Raw genomic sequence first — 20746 nt, 5'->3', positions numbered from 1 at the left:
AGCCTTGGAGCAACCCACAAGGCGAACAGATCTCTCCTGTCTCGCCCACTGCTCCCCTCAGCCGTGTATTTCGTCAGTCTGCCTGTTCTGTTCCCCACTCTATCTCTGGTGAATCGTCTCACCCTCCTGCGCATCTGGCCTGTACCCTAGCTCTTGTATAAATAATAAAAAAATTAATAAATTTAAAAAAAAAAGCAGCAAATTATCAGTAAATAGTTCTATGTGTTCAGAGCCAAGATTGAAGAGAGGCAAGAAAAATGACAGAACAAAAAAAGTGATAGGACAAAAAAACAAGAGAGAATATGATATTTGTTAATATATAGAGTAAAATAATCACTCCTTCTGGTAATGAAAACTAAGCACCTAAAATGTACGTAACAAAAGAGAAAAATGAGTAAGTAAATGGATCCTGATATCAAAGTTTTAGATAAGCAAAGGAATTTAAGGTAAGTACATAAATTACTACAATAGAAAGTAAATCTTTAGGGCCTCCCCAGTGGCACGGCAGTTGAGCGCTGGGTTGTGAAGCTGCCCGCAGCCTCTGCAGCACCGGTTCGATCCCCGGCCACCGGGCGAGGGTCCCACATGGCGCGCAGACTTCTGCTGCCACCCGCTGCTCCCCTCAGCAGTGTGCTTCATCTGTCTGCCTGTTCTGCTCCCCGCTCTGGCTCTGGTGAATTCTCTTACCCTCCCGTGCTTCTGACTGTACCCAGTGCTTGTATAAATAAACAAAATTTAAAAAAAAATCTAAAAAAAATCTTAAAAAAAATAAAAGTAAATCTTTAAGTACTATGTGAAAGGAAGAGATTGTATAGTATATAAAGAAAATAGAGATATATCCTTAGGAAGGGAGGAGAGGTATAGGAAGAACATCAAGGAACCTATCATGGAGAAAGGAAGGTTTCTGAAACTCCATACACAATCCTATCTTCACATCTCCATATTTGATGTTATAACATCTGCAAAGTATATTAACATCTCAAATTAATCATAGTTTAGGAATTATATATCTGGTTCACCATATGAAGAGTCTTGAGAATAAATAAAACAAAAAAGTTATGAACCTAACAGGCATTCCAAAGTCTCTAAATAAAACAGAGGTTCTAAATAAACAAAATCTCCTAGATTCTCATTTAGAAAATTCGTGCTTGAGACACATATCTTTCAAGTTTGGAGTTCATTAAATAATCATGCCTTTCATTTGTTTAACACTCTGCTTTGTAAAAATTTACAAATTAAGATCATTCATATTCATTCATTCAACAATCATGTACTGACCTTCTACATGCAAGGTACTACTCTACATAATGGGTTATATAAGTAAAATAATAAATAAATGAAAGTGTCTGCTCTAATGGAATTATTGTATTGAACTGTAAATGGGAGGGAGTGGGGAGTGCACAGGAGCAACATTAGAAGACAAAAGAAATAAAAATGCTTAAACTATCCAAAAGTGCATGAATAGATAAAACTAGTAAATCATAGGGTAATAAACAGTACATACCACAACCACAGGAACTCTGAGAGAACTGTTCCAATAAGGCCATTAATGATAATGCACATTAGCACTACTTTATTAGGAAACTCAAAGTCCTCAAATCCAGTATAATGAAGTAAAAAGAAACCTGGCCATAAGAGCAGCAGATTAAACAGACCTACAAAACCTAAATATAAATAAAAGAGACAAAAGTTAGTAACTGTAATTTACTCAAATTTTCCAAACTTGTAACTGTATAATTAGAAAGCATTCGATATAGCACAAAGGGTTCCAAAATGTTCCCTTAACGGAATCTTCTGTTTGTTTTTAAGTCAGTCCTATGTATAGTGAAACACCAGAAAAAAACTGTATCAAGCAACGGGTGAGCAGTAGTCTTCAAGGTTCGACTATTCACAATACAAGCAATAAACTACTTAAAAGAATGCAAAAAAGGAAAAAAAAAAGTTAATAACCTTAGCTACTAATAATACAGTATGCTAGAACTTAAAAAAAAAAATCACTGTTGTGTTCGTACAGTCAGCTTAAATTAATTATGGAATTGGACTGTTTGCTTTCTGATTCAAATCATATTTATGTTTGAAACACCTATATATATAAAGCTCTGTGTGTACACACACATACACACACACACACACAGAGCTAGGGTTAATGGAGGAAGGTTACAAAAGATAATATTCTTGGTTCCCCTCTTCCTGGAGTGCGTAAGTCAGTTAGTGATATAATATATACACATGAATAGCTATTTGATATATGAACTAAACACAGAATGACAAGAATGACAACTTATAAAGGAAGGCTATAATGTTTAGGGGTTAGAAGTATATACTCAGCAGTCTTATTGCCCGGGTTCCCATCCCAGCCTCACCATTCACTAGTATCGTACACCTTAGGCAAAATGCAGAACCTCTGTTAAGCATCAGTTTTCCAATATAGAAATGTAAAATATATTTAACTAGTTTTCTGGGAAGATTAAACAAAATACTTATAAAACATAGCACAGTTTCTGGCATGGAGTTAACAGTTAATAAAGGCCAATTATTATTATTATTATTGAAATTTAAGTTTATATTTGGCTACTTATGAATGTAACAACCAAAAAAAGTAAATTTTATTGCATTTTTTTATTGTGCTTTCTATATAGCTTAACAGCATATATTCACTAGGCAACCACAGTTTTCTTAAAAGAAAGCTAAATTATAGTAGATATTTATTTCACTTTTAAGCTAAGTAGTAAACTAGTATTTAAGATTCCTAGCAAGGGCCTCCCTGGTGGCACAGCGGGTTGAGTGCCGCGCTGTGAAGCTGTCCGCAGCCTCTGCAGCGCAGGTTTGATTCCCGGCTGGCCAGGGAGAAACCCACATGGCGTGGCAGACCTCTCCTGCCTTGCCCACTGCTCCCTTCAGCAGTGTCTTCGGTCTGTTTGCCTGTTCTGCTCCCTGCTCTGTCTCTGGTGAATTCTCTCACCCTCCCACGCCTTTGACTGTACCCCAGTTTTGTATAAATAAATAAGTCTTTAAAAAAATAAGATTCCTAGCTAAATGGAAATAACACTATGGAGGACCTATTCTCTTTCTGTTGCTAAAGACAGCTTCTCTAAGGCCTCCCTGGTGGTGCAGGAGTTAAAGTCTCAGCGAAATCAAGATATCGCCAGCCACTGTGGCATGAGTTCGATTCCAGCCAGGGAACAATAGACCTCTCCTGTCTTGCCCGCTGCTTCCCTCAGCAGTGTATTTCAGTAGATTTGCCTGTTCTGCTCCCCACTGTGTCTCTGGTGAATCCTCTCACCCCCTGCACCTCTGGCCTACACCACAGTTACTGCATGTATAAATAAAAATAAATCTTTAAAAAAAAAAAAAAAGAGAGAGACAGCTTCTCTAAAGAACTGTCTGGGAGAAAAACAAGCCTACCTTTAGTAAGAAGTTCCTGCCTCTGCCCATGCCACACCCTCTGCAGTAAAGTACTGACTGACTGATGGGGTATTCATAAGGCTGGCCTTCATGGCTCAAATCCTAACAGCTTAAGGCCAGGACAACTCTACTCTCTCCCTCTGCCCCTTGCCCCCACACTTGCCATGAATGGTGCCAAACTTCAACTCTACCTGAAATATTACGGTTCTTTTTCTTCTCTACCCTGCTTCTCTCATTCCCTGGCTAGTTTTTCCTATATAGCACCACATCAGTAAATCACCCTCAGCAAAGCCCTGTCTCATATCCTACTTCCCAGGAAACCCAACTTAAGATAACTGGTGCTAAATCAAAACAAATAAAATGGCACACATACAAAATGCTATCATGACCTGAAAGGCTTGCATAACACTAAAAAGTTGTTCTAATTAGGGCCTCCCCGGTGGTGCAGCGGTTGAGCGCTGGGTTGCAAAGCTGCCCGCGGCCTCTGCGGCACCGGTTCGATCCCCGGCTGCTCCCCGGCCACCGGAGGAGGATCCCACATGGTGCGCAGACCTCTCCTGCCACCCGCTGCTCCCCTCAGCAGTGTGCTTCAGTCCTTCTGCCTGCTCTGCTCCCCACTCTGGCTCTGGTGAATTCTCTCACCCTCCCGCGCCTCTGACTGTACCCAGTGCATGTATAAACCAAACAAACATAATAAATAAATAAATAAATACATGCCTCTATTTAAAAAAAAAAAAAAAAAAGTTGTTCTAATTAAAGCACCAAAATTCGGCATTATCAAGAACCAAATTACCAAGTCTATTTTCTGGTTGCTCAACGATGAAGTCTATGAAATTCCATGTACACTAACAACTTTAGACCTACAAAGATCCAAATCCCTTCACCTCTTTTCCAGATGCTCCAGAATCTAGTCCGAATACCTTCCAGTTCTTTCCTAAAGTGAGCCCTCTAGTCCAACCACACAAATCCACTCACTGTGCCAGCTAAGCTTTGCTCACTGCCCCACCTCTAAAGAATTTTCCATAATCCAATCCTAACTTCTCCAATTCTGTCTATTCCAAACCCCAGGTTAAATCAATATTGCTTTACATAGCATATCACTTATGATAAAGACCAGTCAAGTTACTTCTGTGTGCACTCCAGTAAGAGCAAATTAAGCAATTAGTCTTAAAAGCTGCCAATCTTTAAAAAGAATGCTCAAAACATATTACCATTTCATTCCATTCCAGGTGGAATTTTCTATGTCTCTAAAACATAAGACATCATTAAAATATCTTCATATTTGAGGTGTATTTGCTTAATTCTATAGAGTAATCTCATCTGGTGGCATTTCAAACTGTCACTCTATATGTGCTTATATTCAAACTCTTTTTAGCAGAAAAGTCTTTCCTAAATATAAATTATAGCAAAAAGTTCAAAAAAACAAAACTTTTAAGCTAAGCAGGAAAGGAATTCAAGTGAAGGACAGATGTACGTGACTCCACCTTTCTGAACCTTCCCAGGATCCTTTGTAAATCAGCTTGAAAGCTATTCAGCTAGATCCAACTGCCTCATTTTCAGATGAGTATGAGACAAATGAAGTTGTAACAGTTATACTTAGGTCTCCTGATTCCCTGTACGTTATATTTTAAAATCTCATCATGAGGCATCATTATCATTGATATTTAGTTATTTTTTGGAAACTATTTTGTCAGTATGCTCTTCTTTTGTAATCCTACACATAGCACATGTTCTTTTCTAAGCTGATTTTAGGTGAAGGAGATTTATAAATCATATTAGTACGCTTTTTTAAAAGTTTAGAAATATTAAAATTTAGCAAAATTAAAAAAATGATGCCAGAAACTACAGGGTAATATTAAAATCTATGTCATGAAAGAGTCTGTGTCTTAAAATGTCAAATCTTTAAATGATCCATAATGTTATGAAAATAAGCAGACAGCAGTATATTTGGGAGCAGTTTCCCCAATGCTTTCAACAATTCAAAAATGGCAAAATGAGGTATCTACTCACATGCTTATAACAACACAATCTGCCTATCAATGAGAAAACATCTGATTCACAGGCTGAAGACACTGACGCAAAAAAAGGTGGTATAAGAGGAATTTCTGTATTTACCTCACATTGAGGGGACAAGGGTTCCCTCATTTATGCACAACTATGTAGAACAAGGTACGAGAAAACACTGCAACTGTACTTCACAATCTTTAAAATTTAATGATTTTAGAGAAGCATATGGAAGGGAAAAAGCTTTTCTATTCCCTCCAAAAACACAAAATCATGCAGAGTAAATAGCCTCACAGATTAAACATAATCTTACCAAAGAACATTGGAATATCCAATTTATCTTCTCTGTCTACTTTTCTCTTAATCATAACAATATAGACAGCATACAGCATGGCTCCAACAAGAGACCAAATGGAACCTGTAAATACCAACATGATCTAAATTATTTATTCATTAATGCATTCAACATATGATTATCCAAAATCTAACAATGGTTCAGGTATTATTTCAAGAAATTAACATACAAATATAAAAATATAAGGTAGACCCCCACCTCCAGGAGTATAGCAAGGAGTTTAAAGTGTAAACAAATAAATGCAAAAACATGCACTCTAGGACTGTTGCTTATATTGTTCACCCCAGCATGCATCATTTCTAATATATGTTCACCACTCTCTTCACTACCATCACCTATTAAAGTCCACCTCTACCAAAATAGCATCTTCTTTTTACTCCACTGAATTTCCATCCTTCTTGTCTTCTAATTTAGACAATACTTACATCATTAAATATATTACTTTTTTCCCCAGTGTCTTCATTTTGCAAATTTCATTTAGTGTTTTACATGCAAAGTTGCTCCACACAAGAAAGAGGTGAGGTAGTTCAAGGCACAGCTCACCGGGCAATAACCAGGAATAGTTTAGAAAGCATTGTTCTATTCAATAAACTTCAAATATCTAAAAAGATATCTACAGGAAATCCATAAAGTCGGGTTTTGATTACCTTTATTTTGTTAAATCTAAACAAAATAGATAAAAAATACGTGTTCACCATAGTAGTAACTGTTTTAGGTAAGCATCAAAGGTGAATTAGTGGGTAGAAGAATGATAGAACAGAGTATTTGTACAGGCTCAAAATATCTCCCTAAATGATGCTTATTACTTACAAAGAGAAAAATTAATAACTTCATACAGAAACAAATTGGTAAACCTGACATGTTTACCAGCACAGCGCCTCCAATACCATTAGAATAACAGTGATTACTGATGAGCAAAGTAACAAATTCCTTAAAAGAGCTAATCATAAAGATAAAAGTATTAATTGAAGTGTTAACAGAGAATCTGGGTGAAGACTGCATGAGAATTCTCTGAACTACTTGAATTTTATGACATTTATTTCTAAGGAAAAGTTTAAGGAAAAAAAAAGTGGGGGGGCTAATAGTGCCTACCCTCTGTGTGCATGTGCATAAATACAGACACACATGGTGATGCACTAAGGACATTCTTGTGGACTTTAACAAAAAGAATGTAGAGTAAGATACTTACCTATTGTATCTCTTCCAGCAGATTTCTCAGATCCTGACAGGTTTACCAGCACAACGCCTCCAATACTATGAGAATAACAGTGATTACTGATGAGCAAAATAACAAATTCCTTAAAAGAGCTAATCATAATGATGAAAGTGATAATGATTTACAAGTGATAAAGATTATTCTCAAAATGGGTAAAACTATCAAAGGTAGAGGGTAAATTAATCATATCTAAAGATATCAGTAATAAGTGCTATATTTGTATTAACTCATTTAATCCTTACAAAAAGCATAATATCACCTGATATGGAAGTGTTACTACCATTACCATTTTACACATTAGAAAACTACTAACAAAGAAATAAAAATAAGTCACTTGACCAAAATCACATGAAACATAGGGAATCTGCTTCCAGAGTCTAATGTTTGTACCTGCTATGCTATCTCATTCCTCTTACAATTTTTCCTTTGGAGAGACACATATATTAAACCCTGGCAATAGCACAATCCCTTACTTACAATCTCTTACTTACTTACTTTAAGGATAAAATTATCCTTAAATATTTAAATAATTAAATTAACCCTATTATTTTAACAGGTTAAAAATGAAATTGAATTAAGGAATCAGGTCATTTATTCAATTGTTATTTACTGAACTAAGTACTGGGTTATACATGTGACAGATACAGAGATGTCAGTCAGATAGTATTTCAAGAAATAAATATAATAACAGGCAAAAACAAGTAAAGACCACCCTACCTAGGTCCTATGGTAGTATAGGAAGGAGTTCAAAGTATAAATAAATAATGCAAGATAGATGTGAGTCCTGTCTTCATGAAGCTTGTCTTTCTATTTCTATGCAGCTTACAAACAGTATATATTTTTCAAGCAGATGAAATACTGCTAACTTTAAAAAAAAAGGTCTAATTCTTTTACCTACTGATCACAAAAATCAAGTGGCATTAGTAGAACATGAAAAAGAAAATTTTTCCCTTATGGAATTATGTCATGGTAAATCAAATGTAGTCCTGGGCCTCCCAGGTAGCGCAAGGGGTTAAGCACCACACAATGAAGCAATCCACAACCTTTGCAGCAACCCCCAGCTGGCCAGGGAGCAACCCACATGGCACAGCACACCTCTCCTGACTCGTCCACTGCTCCCCCCTCAGCAGTGTACTTCTGTTGATCTGCCTGTTCGGTTCCTTACTTTGTCTCTGGTGAATCCTCTTCTCACCCCCCGCATCTCTGGCCTGTACCCCAGCTCTTATGATGCATAAATAAATAAATCTTTAAAAAAAAACAGCACACAAATGTAGTCCTTACATTAAATTACATCTTTCAATTAAATCATCATAATTTCCTCTTAAATAATCTTTGTTCAAATTCAGCTATAACCTGTTGAGCACCCACAACATACTAGAAACCAGATGTTCAAATTCCCTTTAGATTATAATAATAATGACTGGGCCTCCCTGGTGGTCTAGGAGTTAAATCTCAGCATTATCACTGCTATGGCCTGAATTCAATCCCTGGCCAGGGAGCTAATACACACGGTGTAGCAAACCTCTCCTGCCTCACCTGCTGCTCCCCTCAGCAGTGTATTTCAGTAGATCTGCCTGTTCTGCTCCCCACTCTGTCTCTGGTGAATTCTCTCATCCCCCGCACCCCTGGCCTACACCGCAGTTCTTCTATGCATAAATAATAAATCTTTAAAAAAAAGACTCAATATTTTGTGCACCAAACACTTTATAAGTTTTAACTCATTTAATATTATTAACAATCCTTTGAGACAAATCTTATTAGAAGTACCAATTTACAGAAACTATGACTTAGAGAGGCAAGAAACTTGCCCAAGATATCTAATTTATTAATAAGGCAGGAAAGACTGGATTCGAAGTTGTTTGGCCTAAGGTCATCCTCTTTATTAATCTCAATTGATAAAATGAGGTGTTTCAGCTTAACACAGGACTTCTTTGAAAATTGTTGCTATGCTAAATTCTTGTTATAATCTCAGAAACTAAATCTCATTGTATATACAAGGCCATTTCAAAATAAAATATTAAAAAATGTCTTCTTAGGTATCCTTAATGATATATAAAAGATATACAAAAAAGTTCTCAAGTAATAAATTTTCTAGGGGCCTCGCTGGTGGCAGGGAGGTTAAAGACGCAATGCTATCAAGCTAACAGTAGCCATGGTAGCTCCCCGGCCAGGGAGCTAACCAACCCATATGGCATAGCAGACCTCTCCTGTCTTGCCTGCTGCTCCTCAGCAGTGTATTTCAGTAGAGCTGCCTGACCCTGCTCCCCATTCTGTCTTGTGAACCCTCTCACTTCCCATACCTCTAGCCTACACCCCAGTTCTTGTATGCATAAAAAAATAAATCTTCAAACATAAATAAATAAATCTTTAAAAATAAATAAAATTTCTAGCACACGGGTTAAGGAAACTTTTTTTGGAAAAATAATATTTAGTGTGTAGGTCACATGGTCTTTGTTATAATCACTGATGGTATGCAAAGAAGAATGGCTGTGTTCCAATGAAAGCTTATTTACAAAAACAATCTTTTTTTTAAAGGTTTATTTTATTTATTTATTTATGCATACAAGAATTGGGGTCTATGCCAGAGGTGCAGGGGGTGAGAGGATTCACCAGAAACAGTGGGGAGCAGAACAGGTAGATCTACTGAAATATACTGCTGAGGGGAGCAGTGGGCGAGAGAGGAGAGGTCTTCTGCACTATGTGGGTCAGCTCCCTGGCCAGGATCAAACTCATGCTGCAGTGGCTTATGATAGCTTGATAACATTGAGACTTAACCCCTGCACCACCGGGGAAACAGGGAGACCCAAAAATAATACTTTTTTTTTTTTTAGAGGCATGTATTTTTATTTATTTATTTTTATTATTTATTTGTTTGTTTGTTTTTACATGCACTGGGTAAAGTCAGAAGCGCAGGAGGGTGAGAGAATTCACCAGAGCCAGAGCAGGGAGCAGAGCAGGCAGAAGGACCGAAGTACACTGCTGAGGGGAGCAGCGGGCGGCAGGAGAGGTCTGCGTGCCATGTGGGACCCCCACTCCGGTGGCCGGGGAGCAGCCGGGGATCGAACCGGCGCTGCAGAGGCTGCAGGCAGCTTCGCAACCCAACGCTCAACCGCTGTGCCACCGGGGAGGCCCAAAATAATACTTTTTTGACCCCTGTTCTAGCTACTTTAGTAAAGAGTAATGGAGACCCTGTCAAAATACTTTTAATTTTAACATTTTATATCCATTTCCTTCTTTAGTAAATCTTTCTTTATTAAGATAATACAAAGAAAAAGAATTTTTAATAAAATATAAAACCTTTCTTCCCAATAAAATATATATATATATATCTCCCAATAAATAATATATATATATATATTGCATTTCCTTAGGGTAAAACTATATTGGATAAAAAATCAGCCAATCATGCAAAAGAAAAAGTGGCCATAAAGTCTAAACGTTAAATCAGTTATATTAACCAGAATACCCATGGAAACTACCATGAATTGACCCTTATACCTAACAGAGAAAGACACAAAATAAGAATTACGACTTACATGATTACCAAGTAACAGTCTCTAAGAAAAGTTTCTGGTAGTGAAATAGGATAGTTTATATTATAGCATACTGTATCATCAAGAAAGGTGAGGATAAACGAAAGGTTTTAAATGGACACTATCCTACTCAGCCCTCCATCACCTGCTTAACTAGTTTTCCAAGCCTTCCTGAAAAGGTAACTAGAGGGAGAGGCCTCAAGGCAGCTTTCAGTTCCCATTCCTTTCACTTTAACTTGCTAAGCAAACATACATTCACATTTAACCTAATGTGGCAACTTAAGTCTCAAAACTTCCCCAGTTTCAATTTCCTTTTCCTAAAACAAGTTTCCTTCTGTTTTAGTGAGACAAAATGTTTTAGTTTCTACATGTCCTACTTCCAGAAAAAATACAGTCTTCTCTGATTGACTCACCCTCAAGTAACCTTTCATTATTTTCTGTATAATTCACTAGGCAATATTGTATTATAAAATCACTATTACTGGTAACTATATCCAGATCTTTTATTTTCATTTGACTTTATGTAATTCCTGTCTGCCCTAATGGACTGTAAACCCTTAAAGGCTAAAACCTTATTTTGTATTTCTTTGTGTCAGTAAAGGCCTACCACAGGGATTTTCTTACTAGTAGTACTCAAAAGATACACTGGTTTGATAAAACTTGTTTTTGAGAGAAGAAATTAAGTCAGAGAAGTTAGAATAATTTAATGGAGAAAGTGGTATTTCTTAGCTCTCAGAACGCCCTTTGAAACAGATTTCTGTTCTTTGCCCCTAGACAAAGCCTTAGACTTTTTGAGAGGATTTCCTCAATAAGAAAATGGTGATGGTTTCTTTACTTCACAGTCTTGTTTTCAATATCTATAAAAAGTGATTATTTCAAACATCATAATTTCAAGCGCAGTAAATTAGCTATTAAGTTACATTCTTACCTCAAAATTACAGCTAACAGTTTAGAAAGAGTAAATCTATCTCCACTGTTACTTGGAAACACTGCAGCAAGGATTAAGGTAAAAAGTCCTATGAGGAGAAAAGATGAAAAAAAAACACATGAGCTCGCACTGTTAAGTAATTTATTATCAACTTGATTGTTTAAATAAATTATACACCTAACTTTTAAACTAATTTTTCAAAGTTAAGAATAATACTGCAATTATCTAGGCTGAAATGTTTAAAAATCATACATAAAAGCAGCCTCTAAACTAAATCATGTTTATTTCAACGATACAGATCAAAAACAGTTCTATTCATTTTAAACTAATTAGTGAGCTAAATTGAGAATACTGAGTAACAATCTGACCTCATCATAACCAAGCATATATGCCATTTTTTTAACTTCAAAATACTTTTATCTTCCAAATTTAGAAGGCAATTCAATTTTAAAAATAAAACACCTTTCACAGGGCAAATTATAGTGCTGAAATAGCAATTACATTTGGTCAAAGGATCTAGAAAAAGATCTTTACAAAGAAAATGTGAAAGGAAGGACAACTGTAACAGAAAGAGCCAGCCTATAAATCTTTAATATATTGTTGTATAAAAAATACTGTAATGTATATGAAGGAATATAAATAGCACAAGGTTATGGCATAAAACTACAACAATTAAGTAGTTTCAATACAATAGCGTACATTAGAATGAATACAATAATTTTTAATTGTAAAAATATATGCATGTACATATACATACACATACACATCAGAATTACACTCAATTTAAAATGAAGACTGTGAAGACAAATTTCTTACCAGAAGTTGAAGACAAAATATTAACTATAGCAACTTGTGTGTCTGAAAGTGCTTCCTGATATGACAAATTTGCCAAAAACCACTAAAAAAAAAAAACCAAAATGACATCTAATGAAAGATAAGTTCATAACTTGCTGTTACAATTTATAGTTTGCCCCTTATTTTCTCCCCTAAAAACTATTATCACGAGAGGCTTTAAAAGCTGCCCTGTTTTGAAAATACACAAGGCCTTCCTAGTAGTCTAGGGGTTAAGGCTCAGTGCTACCACTGCGACAGCCTGAGTTCTATTTCCACTCACGAAGCTAAAACACATGGTGCAGCAGACCTCTCCAGTCTCGCCCTGCTGCTCCCCTCAGCAGTGTACTTCTGTAGATCTTCCTGTTCTACTCCCTACTCTGTCTATGGAATCCTCTTACCCCCTTGCACCTCTGCCCTGCACTCCGGTTCTTGTATGCATAAATTAAAAACAATGCTTAAAAAGAAAATAAATTAACATTTGGTTGAATTTTGGCATTCAGGCATTTTTTTTTAAATGTGGGTAAAACACAAAATTAAGCTTTAAAATTGGCTTTATCCAACCTACCACTCTAATGATTTTATCCAAGTCAAATTTAAAGGGAATTCTCAAACATTAAAATATGTACAAGTGAATAGTATGTCATGATGAGAAATCTATTAAATAAGATAAAGCTTGTGGGGATGAATTAGAATAATTCAGACTAGTCAGACTGATAAATAAAAGGCTACATTCACTTTGTATATTTAAAAATGTCCAAGGAAATTGTGAATTTACTGGCTAATTGGTTGTTTCCTTGATTCTCAGTTTGGAGATAATATACAAAGAGTTTTCATAACTTTGGATATAATAAAGGGAGTTTTCTGGATATGAGGCATTTTTCATTCTTTCCTTTTACTCATCTAAGCTAACATATTCTTTTATTCCCAACCCTGAGCCTACCTGATACAGAGAATATGAAGTAAGACCTCCACGGACAAAGTTAATTTAATTTCACTGCTATCAGATATTATAATACATATTACCACAACTCATCCTTTTTCAACTGATGTACTTTACTATTTCAAATAACGTTACCATGAACATTCTAGAGTAAGCCTCCTGGTGCTTCTGTGCATGGTCTTACTAATGTATATACTAATAAGCAGAATGTTGGGTCAATCAAAGTAAATTAACTGCATGTCTAATTGTTTTTGGCAACTGTTATTTAAAAAGATGACTAGATAATCATATTCTACTGAAGTGACTTGTCTATATTAAGACATCTCTTGATCTCTGTCTGATCTTAAGAGTTAAGTAATTATTATCATTTACATTTCAAAGCAATAAACACATAGTCTTAGAGCACTACTAGGTGACAGCTCAGCAAAGTGATTCAGATTCCATCTGTAGTCACCTGGCTTCCTAGATAATTTCATTCAACTATCAAAACTACAAAACATGATAGCAACTTGTGAGAAGGGTGACATCAAATGTATACATCAACAGAAACCACAATCTGCTTATAGTTGGAATGTTAGAAGAGAACAAAGATTCAGTCCTTAATTATCTTTTCGTGATTTTCTGCTATAATGGATAATAGTAAAGAGTGATAATTAGGTTTCTTGTCTCATTTCTCTTACCATTTTAATATTTAAATACTGGGCTCATTTTCTAAACAAACTCACTGTTCTCTGCTAATCAACATAAAGAAATAAAAGCAGACCACTTAGATGACAGACATTCAAAGATAATAAAAATTCATCACTCTTACAGAAAGACTTTCTAATTGTCCACTGCTCCCAAAACACTATACCCTGACTCTCAAACCCAAGGCACTTTTACCACAAAAGATCTATCTCAATTACCCGCCAATAAAAATTATCTTTACAACATTTCCCATTATTACAGGGTTGAGACAACCACTTACTAATAATTAATCTATCACAAATAATTTATATTTCATTCTTTCATGAGTGGTAATTCAACTTTAAAATGATCATAAAAGGTATTCTAGGTAAGGTCTATATGATCTAAATTATATCCTACATGAAAAATTAAAACATCTAAACCCTTCCAAGAGAAAAGATATTCAAGGAAGACTAGCAAATACAGTGATTATTTACTCCTTTTAATTTCACTATCCAATATATTAGCCAATTGCCACACATGACAACTGGGCAACTGAAATGTGTCTAGTATGAATTGAAATGTTTAGAAATTGAAACTGACATAAAAACTAGAACTGAATTTTAAAGAATCTGAAGCTGAAATGAAATAAAAACTGAAAAAGGATTTAAATTATTTCTAGAAAGAAATTAAAAGTCATAAATTTTAGTACAAACATAACTTCACAAATAATTTTTATATTGATAGCAAGTTGAAATATTTTATGGACACAGTAGGTTAAAAAAGGTTTAAAATTAACTTCACTTGCTTCTTTTGTTTTTTTGTTTAATGTGGCTACTAGAAATTTTTAAAATATGTACATGATCTTTTAATTTAGGCTTACCTTCTAATCCAATTGAACAACACTGCCCTAAGCTTATCACTGTACTCAGATTTCAAGAAAAGCTGTTTACCTGCACTATATTACTCTGATAGTCCATAGAAAAGTCACTACCAAAGACTAACTTAGATTTTTCCTCTTGTAATTTGAGATCATTTTTTTTTTTTAAAGCTACTAAAGGTGGAAGCAACTCAAGTGTACATCAATAGAGGAATGGATAAATAAACAAAATGTGGTATATTCATACAATGGAAATATTCAAGCTGAAAAAGTTAAGAAATTTCTATCAGGTGTAAGAATGAATCTTAAAGACATTGTGTTAAGTGAAATATGCCAGTCATAAAAAGAAAAGTACAGTATGATTCCATTCATATGGGGTACTTAGGATTAGTCAAAAATTCAGAGACAGAAAATAGAATGGTGGCTATCAGGGGCTGGGGGAAATCCAAAAGGGGAATGCTCACTTAATGGGTACAGTTTGAGTTTTGCAAGATGACGTAAGTTTCATTGATGAATAGTGGTGATGGGTGATGACAATGAGAATACATTACACAAACTTTATATACATACAAACTATAAAAAAGGCAAATTTTATGGGATGCATATTTCACAAATTTTTAAATAGGCTGTACATAACTAAATCTGCTTACAGAAAGAGTTTTATTATATAAAAATCTTTGCAATACACTTCTCTTGAAGATTTGAGTTAGGAAAAGGTTTGTGTTATTTAATGAAAAAAGATACTTCATTTTAATAAACAATCAGATGCATATCAGGAAGTTTTCCTTTTTGCCTTCCTGCCAATTTTCCTAGAGATGAATTGTGTACTGACATAGTTTCTTAAATAAAAGTTCCTGATATAATCCCATTCCACGGTCAGGCTTCCCCACCCACCCATCCACTCTCATCCCAATATTGCTCATTTAATCTGGGTTTTATCTTTTCACTTTCAGAAAACTTTTATGCATAGATGATTTTGTTATGCCTCACCTTAAGTGTCCTTTGAAAATTAGGTAACATATAATTAATAAATCTTAGTCTTGCCTTATACTTATTTAAAATAAGCAAACAGAAATCACAGCCAGGGCCTCCCCAGTGGTGCAGCGGTTGAGCGCTGGGTTGCGAAGCTGCCCGCAGCCTCTGCAGCACCAGTTTAATCCCCGGCTGCTCCCCGGCCACTGGAGGAGGGTCCCACATGGCGCGCAGACCTCTCCTGCCGCCTGCTGCCCCCCTCAACAATGTACTTCGGTCCATCTGTCTGCTCTGCTCCCCGCTCTGGCTCTGGTGAATTCTCTCACCCTCCCGCACTTCTGACTGTGCCCAGTGCTTGTATAAATAAATAAATAAATCTTTTAAAAAAAAAAATCACAGCCAATAGCATAATCAAAATATATGAACCTTTAAATTAACTTCATTACATATATATATATAAAAAATTATATTACAACTTCCAAAGATTTTCTGATTTGTGTGGTAGGACATATTAATCAAGGCATCACTAAACTACAGGTTATTCAGGCACAGGTGGAAAAAATGGACTTTGCAAAATGTATGGGGAAAAACTGACATAATCAGGCCAAGTAATATTGACATTAACATTAATGATAAAAAAATGCCCACTATAAATGTGAATCTAAAGCCCATACTAAACAACCCTGAATTTGTCTACTTATAGTGATAAAAATATAAAAGGACTGAAATTCATGTTTTAAATATTAAACTTCATAGTTTCACTAACACAGGCAAGTCTCTGATTTGTGTGAAATATTAAGCACTTTTTTCAGTTTATATATTATAACAGAGAAGCTATCAACAACACCACAATAAATACTATGGAAATGTTTACTATGAATACATGCTAAAATATTTGACTACATTTACATGCATTTAATACAAAACTGCAGAAACACTTGAAGAAATCAATGTGTACATTAAACTCTTAACTGGGTATTTACTAGCCTTTATATGCGTCACAGTGTAAAATAACTGTATTTAGTATTTTGTCAAATATATGAGGCATTATGAGGCATTATAGTAGTACAGTATTTACTGAATTATTTGATGTATAACAAACATTTATTAACTTTGATACTCTAACTCCCAATGATGCAAAGTAGCAGTTTAAAATCATGATGAAGCAACCTAAATAATGTTATACTGTAAGAGTACATTGTTATTATGTATTCTACCTTAAAATTCAAATCCCATACATATAAAACAAGAAAACCTACCACAAAGCAAAAAAAAAAACTAATTTTTGCTACTTGAGTTGCAGTAAGTTTCCCCACAGTTTTGAGTAAAGATTCTTGTTCTTTCACAGTAGGATATGACATGCGAGACAACTTAGCTTCCAATGCATGGCTCGATGGCAGCTGCCGAATCTCCATGATATTACTGAACCTTACACGAGATTTTTTGGGAGCTTAAAAGGAAAAGTACAGTAAAAATCATTAAGCATTTCCTGTAGAACCCAGCAGAAGTCACGAGTTTAATTTGCTGATGAATATATATTATTTAGTCCCATCTATAATCAGTCAGAAAACCAGAGTTGTATTATTCTCTGGAGGCAGATTTGTTCACTCAAAAGAGTTAACAGGAAAAACATTTTCATCTATGAAAACTGCTTTAAAGGTTTTAAAATGAGACCAATGTTCAAACAATGTTTCCGCAATTGTGTACACATAAAGAACTTCCTGGTTCAGGATTATAATTTTAGCATCTATCATAAAACTGTACTTGGATTTTTCCTCACAGACACCCAATTTATAACAATTATTTTCCTAGTCAAGAAAGCAGATCATTCCTCTACAGGTCCATTCTTTCTAAGACATATTATAGGAAGGTACAGTGTCTTATATTGAAGCTAAGTGTTCTTTACTAAATACAAAGAACCAGAAAAACTCCTGTAATTTGCTATAACATCTTTGAGGGCATAGATGAGCAGGATATTGTTTACCTAAAATACATACATACATAATGAAACCACAGAGATTTCTTTCTGGTATTTGGAAATCATTTTCAACTAAGTTAATTAAAAACTTACAATCAAACTTAATTACAGATGAAGCTTACACATTTGATAAAAGAACTGCCAGATGATCCCAGTCAACCCATAGAGTTAACAACACTAATGTTTCTACCCATTTCCAAGTTACAAAATTCTAAATTTTTCTTACTTTTTTCATTATCAATGTTTGCATTCTCAGAAAGTTTTTCACTTGGAAGATCATGAAATTTCACAGGAACATATAGAGGTTCACTCTGGAATGTAACAGACACAAGAACAAATATAAACAGCAAATGTAATAACTGACACATTGACTAAAATTTAAGTGAATGGTAAAAGATATATATACTACCCAGAACATGGCTATTTGTTACTATATTTACATAGTATTGTCTTCCCAAAATACATTTTTGAGACTTAAAAAGTAAACTCAAATGATCTACAAGGGGACAATGAAAGAAAAAAAAAAAACATAATAGTTGAAAGCTTAAAATGTAACAGAACAGTGCTGATACATATTTAAAATTTAATGCCATTAAAAACAGATCTTTCTCTCAGCAGCATATTATTTCACATTCTTTTTCATTCATTCTTTTAACAAATACATACTGAGCTCCTATTATGTCTAAAGCTGTTGGAGGTCAGAGCAATATAAGACTGAATAAAAACAAACTTGTCCTCAATGATCATGTAATCTAATGGAAAAGGCAATGAGTAAATCATATTGTGTGTGTGAGAGAGTATTGTGTGTGTGTATTTGCCAAAGTGTTTACTCTTATAATTCAAGATTCAACAAAAACCAAAAATTCTTGAAAACTTTTATATGATTGATAAGAGAAAAATAGCTATCATTTATGAATTCCTACTATATATGAGGTACCAAGGCCAGAGCAATTAAACACACATTTCTCATTAGTCCTTGGAACAACTTATAAAATGTTATTTTAAAGGAACTTTTCTAGAAGCTGAGATATAAAGTAATCAAGTTATGGTAGAGAGCAGAATTATAGCCAAGTTTGTCTAACCATATTCTAAAGGTTAAGTGGATCTAAATTTCTCAACTGTTTTTACAAAATGTTCTTGAGAAGATCTATATTTAAAACATGATTCGCCAACCAGTCTGCTTCTTACATTAACAGAAAATGTTTTTTTATTTCTTTAGTTCTGTTTTTAACTACTGGTATAGTACTCTGCCAATGAAAAATATTCAGTAAAAAAGACACTAGAACCTGGAATTATATACATTCTCTTTGTTACACTGTATTTTTCATTATAGGATTTGGCTTAGAACAATTTGACATATCCATCTTACAAATAATAGCAAAAATTAGTAGAAGAGTACTTAGAAAAGTAGGCTGCCATCTCCAATCTGCTTTCTACATTGTTAGAGAGCTGATATTAATCCCAGAGAAAAGAAATGACATTTTTCTCTACATTTCATAAACTCTTCACATAAAATAACCAATCCTCCATGTAAATGTAGGTCTAAAAGCCAGACAATCAAAAATCTGTACTATCAAAAGCTCACCACGCTATTGCTTCATAAACTGGTAATAAATTTTACAGTGAATTTAAGAAGGAACTCTTTTTTACATATTGGTTTATTGTTTGCTTATTATCTGTGTCCTCCCCAAAACATACATTCTTATATCCTCAAATATAAGCTATGTATGCTCCCTAAAATTTCTGGGGTAATTGAATAAACAGCTTCCTCATATATTTTGTATCAAGTAAAAAATATTTTTTTCTAAGTAATAATAATATAATAATGAACATTAAGTGACAGAATTGGCAAGAAACAATGGACAAAAACTCCTTTACTGTTTGCACTCCTTGACTAATTCCTCTTCCCCTCACTCCCAGAGGAGGCTGAACTTCTACTTCCTGGCCCAAGGCATCTAAGGGAAGACAGTACCAAATTACAATCCTCAATGTTGGACACCCAATAATGAGATATATCTATAATCTAACGTAGCTGTGGTGCTATCAAAGCTATTCCAATCCTTCCCACCATGGCTCAACTCCACTCTCTCCACTTACCAAGGAACTATTCATAGTTGTATCTGTTGTGCAAGCAGCAAAGTAACCTTCAGCATCTGTGAACTACAGATAACAGGACATAAAATTCAATTAAACTGATCCTACAAAGTAAGAGTGTTAGCCACAGCACAAAAGAATAAAACCAACAATCCAGAGTAGAACTATAAGATTATAACTATTACTAATAGCAGCTAATACCAAGTATGCAACCATGCAAGGTAGGTATTATCATCTCCATTTTAATGATGAAGAAATTGAGGCTGAGAGAGATCATCTAAGTAAAGGACCCAGGATTAAAGTCCACTTTCACAATACTATTGTACTACATTTCAGACTGAGTAAGAAAAGGATGGATCAATTAGTGAAAAAGACAAATAACATCATAGTATCATCATCATTAACAGCATTAATCTTAGGAACTCCCTAAATGAATCTCAGGGAATGCATTACACTTTGAGACTCTCCGCTAGTGCTGTATAACATGTTTTTATTCATACCCACAACTAACCTATTATTATTATTATTCCTGCTTAAAGTCTTAAAAATTTGCTGAGGTCACATAATTGGCAAGCGACAAACAAGATTCAAAAAAACCAGAACCCATGCTCTTAAGAACACGTATAAATCAGCACGAAAAAGTCAATTGGAAAAAAGGACAAGATATAGACAACTCACAAAAGAATTCTACTGTGAAAAAAGTAACCCAAAAGATGTAAATTATTGTTCGCCTATCATATTGGGAAATGTTAAGAGATTTAGTTAAGGGTTTAATCCCATATACTGCTAACAGAGATATAAAATGATTTAGCAACAAGAAACAAGTTTTAAAAATGGCATTGGGCCTCCCTGGTGGCGCAGGCTGTTAAGCACAGCACAGTGAAGCCTATCCGCAGCCTCTGCAGTGCCGGTTTGATCCCCGCCAGCCTCAGAGCACCCCA

At 34.9% G+C, this 20746-nt stretch overlaps 1 protein-coding gene across 1 annotated transcript in view; it reads right to left on the bottom strand.

Annotated features, from left to right (window-relative positions):
* The window catches only part of SLC35F5 (solute carrier family 35 member F5), a gene marked incomplete at its 3' end in the record, with an annotated part of 36983 nt that overhangs the window by 8960 nt on the left and 7277 nt on the right, over positions 1-20746 (bottom strand). Inside the window, exons 5-12 of the mRNA XM_084238231.1 lie at positions 19809-19871; positions 17938-18022; positions 16993-17183; positions 12258-12339; positions 11442-11529; positions 6954-7018; positions 5723-5827; positions 1505-1664 (exon numbers count right to left, since the gene is read on the bottom strand). Of these exons, the coding sequence (XP_084094357.1) occupies positions 1505-1664; positions 5723-5827; positions 6954-7018; positions 11442-11529; positions 12258-12339; positions 16993-17183; positions 17938-18022; positions 19809-19871 (839 nt within the window). The remainder of the gene's footprint in view (positions 1-1504; positions 1665-5722; positions 5828-6953; positions 7019-11441; positions 11530-12257; positions 12340-16992; positions 17184-17937; positions 18023-19808; positions 19872-20746) is intronic.

The sequence above is a fragment of the Talpa europaea genome (genome assembly GCF_964194135.1).
Source record: "Talpa europaea genome assembly, chromosome: 1".
Lineage (NCBI taxonomy): Eukaryota > Metazoa > Chordata > Mammalia > Eulipotyphla > Talpidae > Talpa > Talpa europaea.
This window is presented reverse-complemented; position numbering and strand designations above follow the sequence as displayed.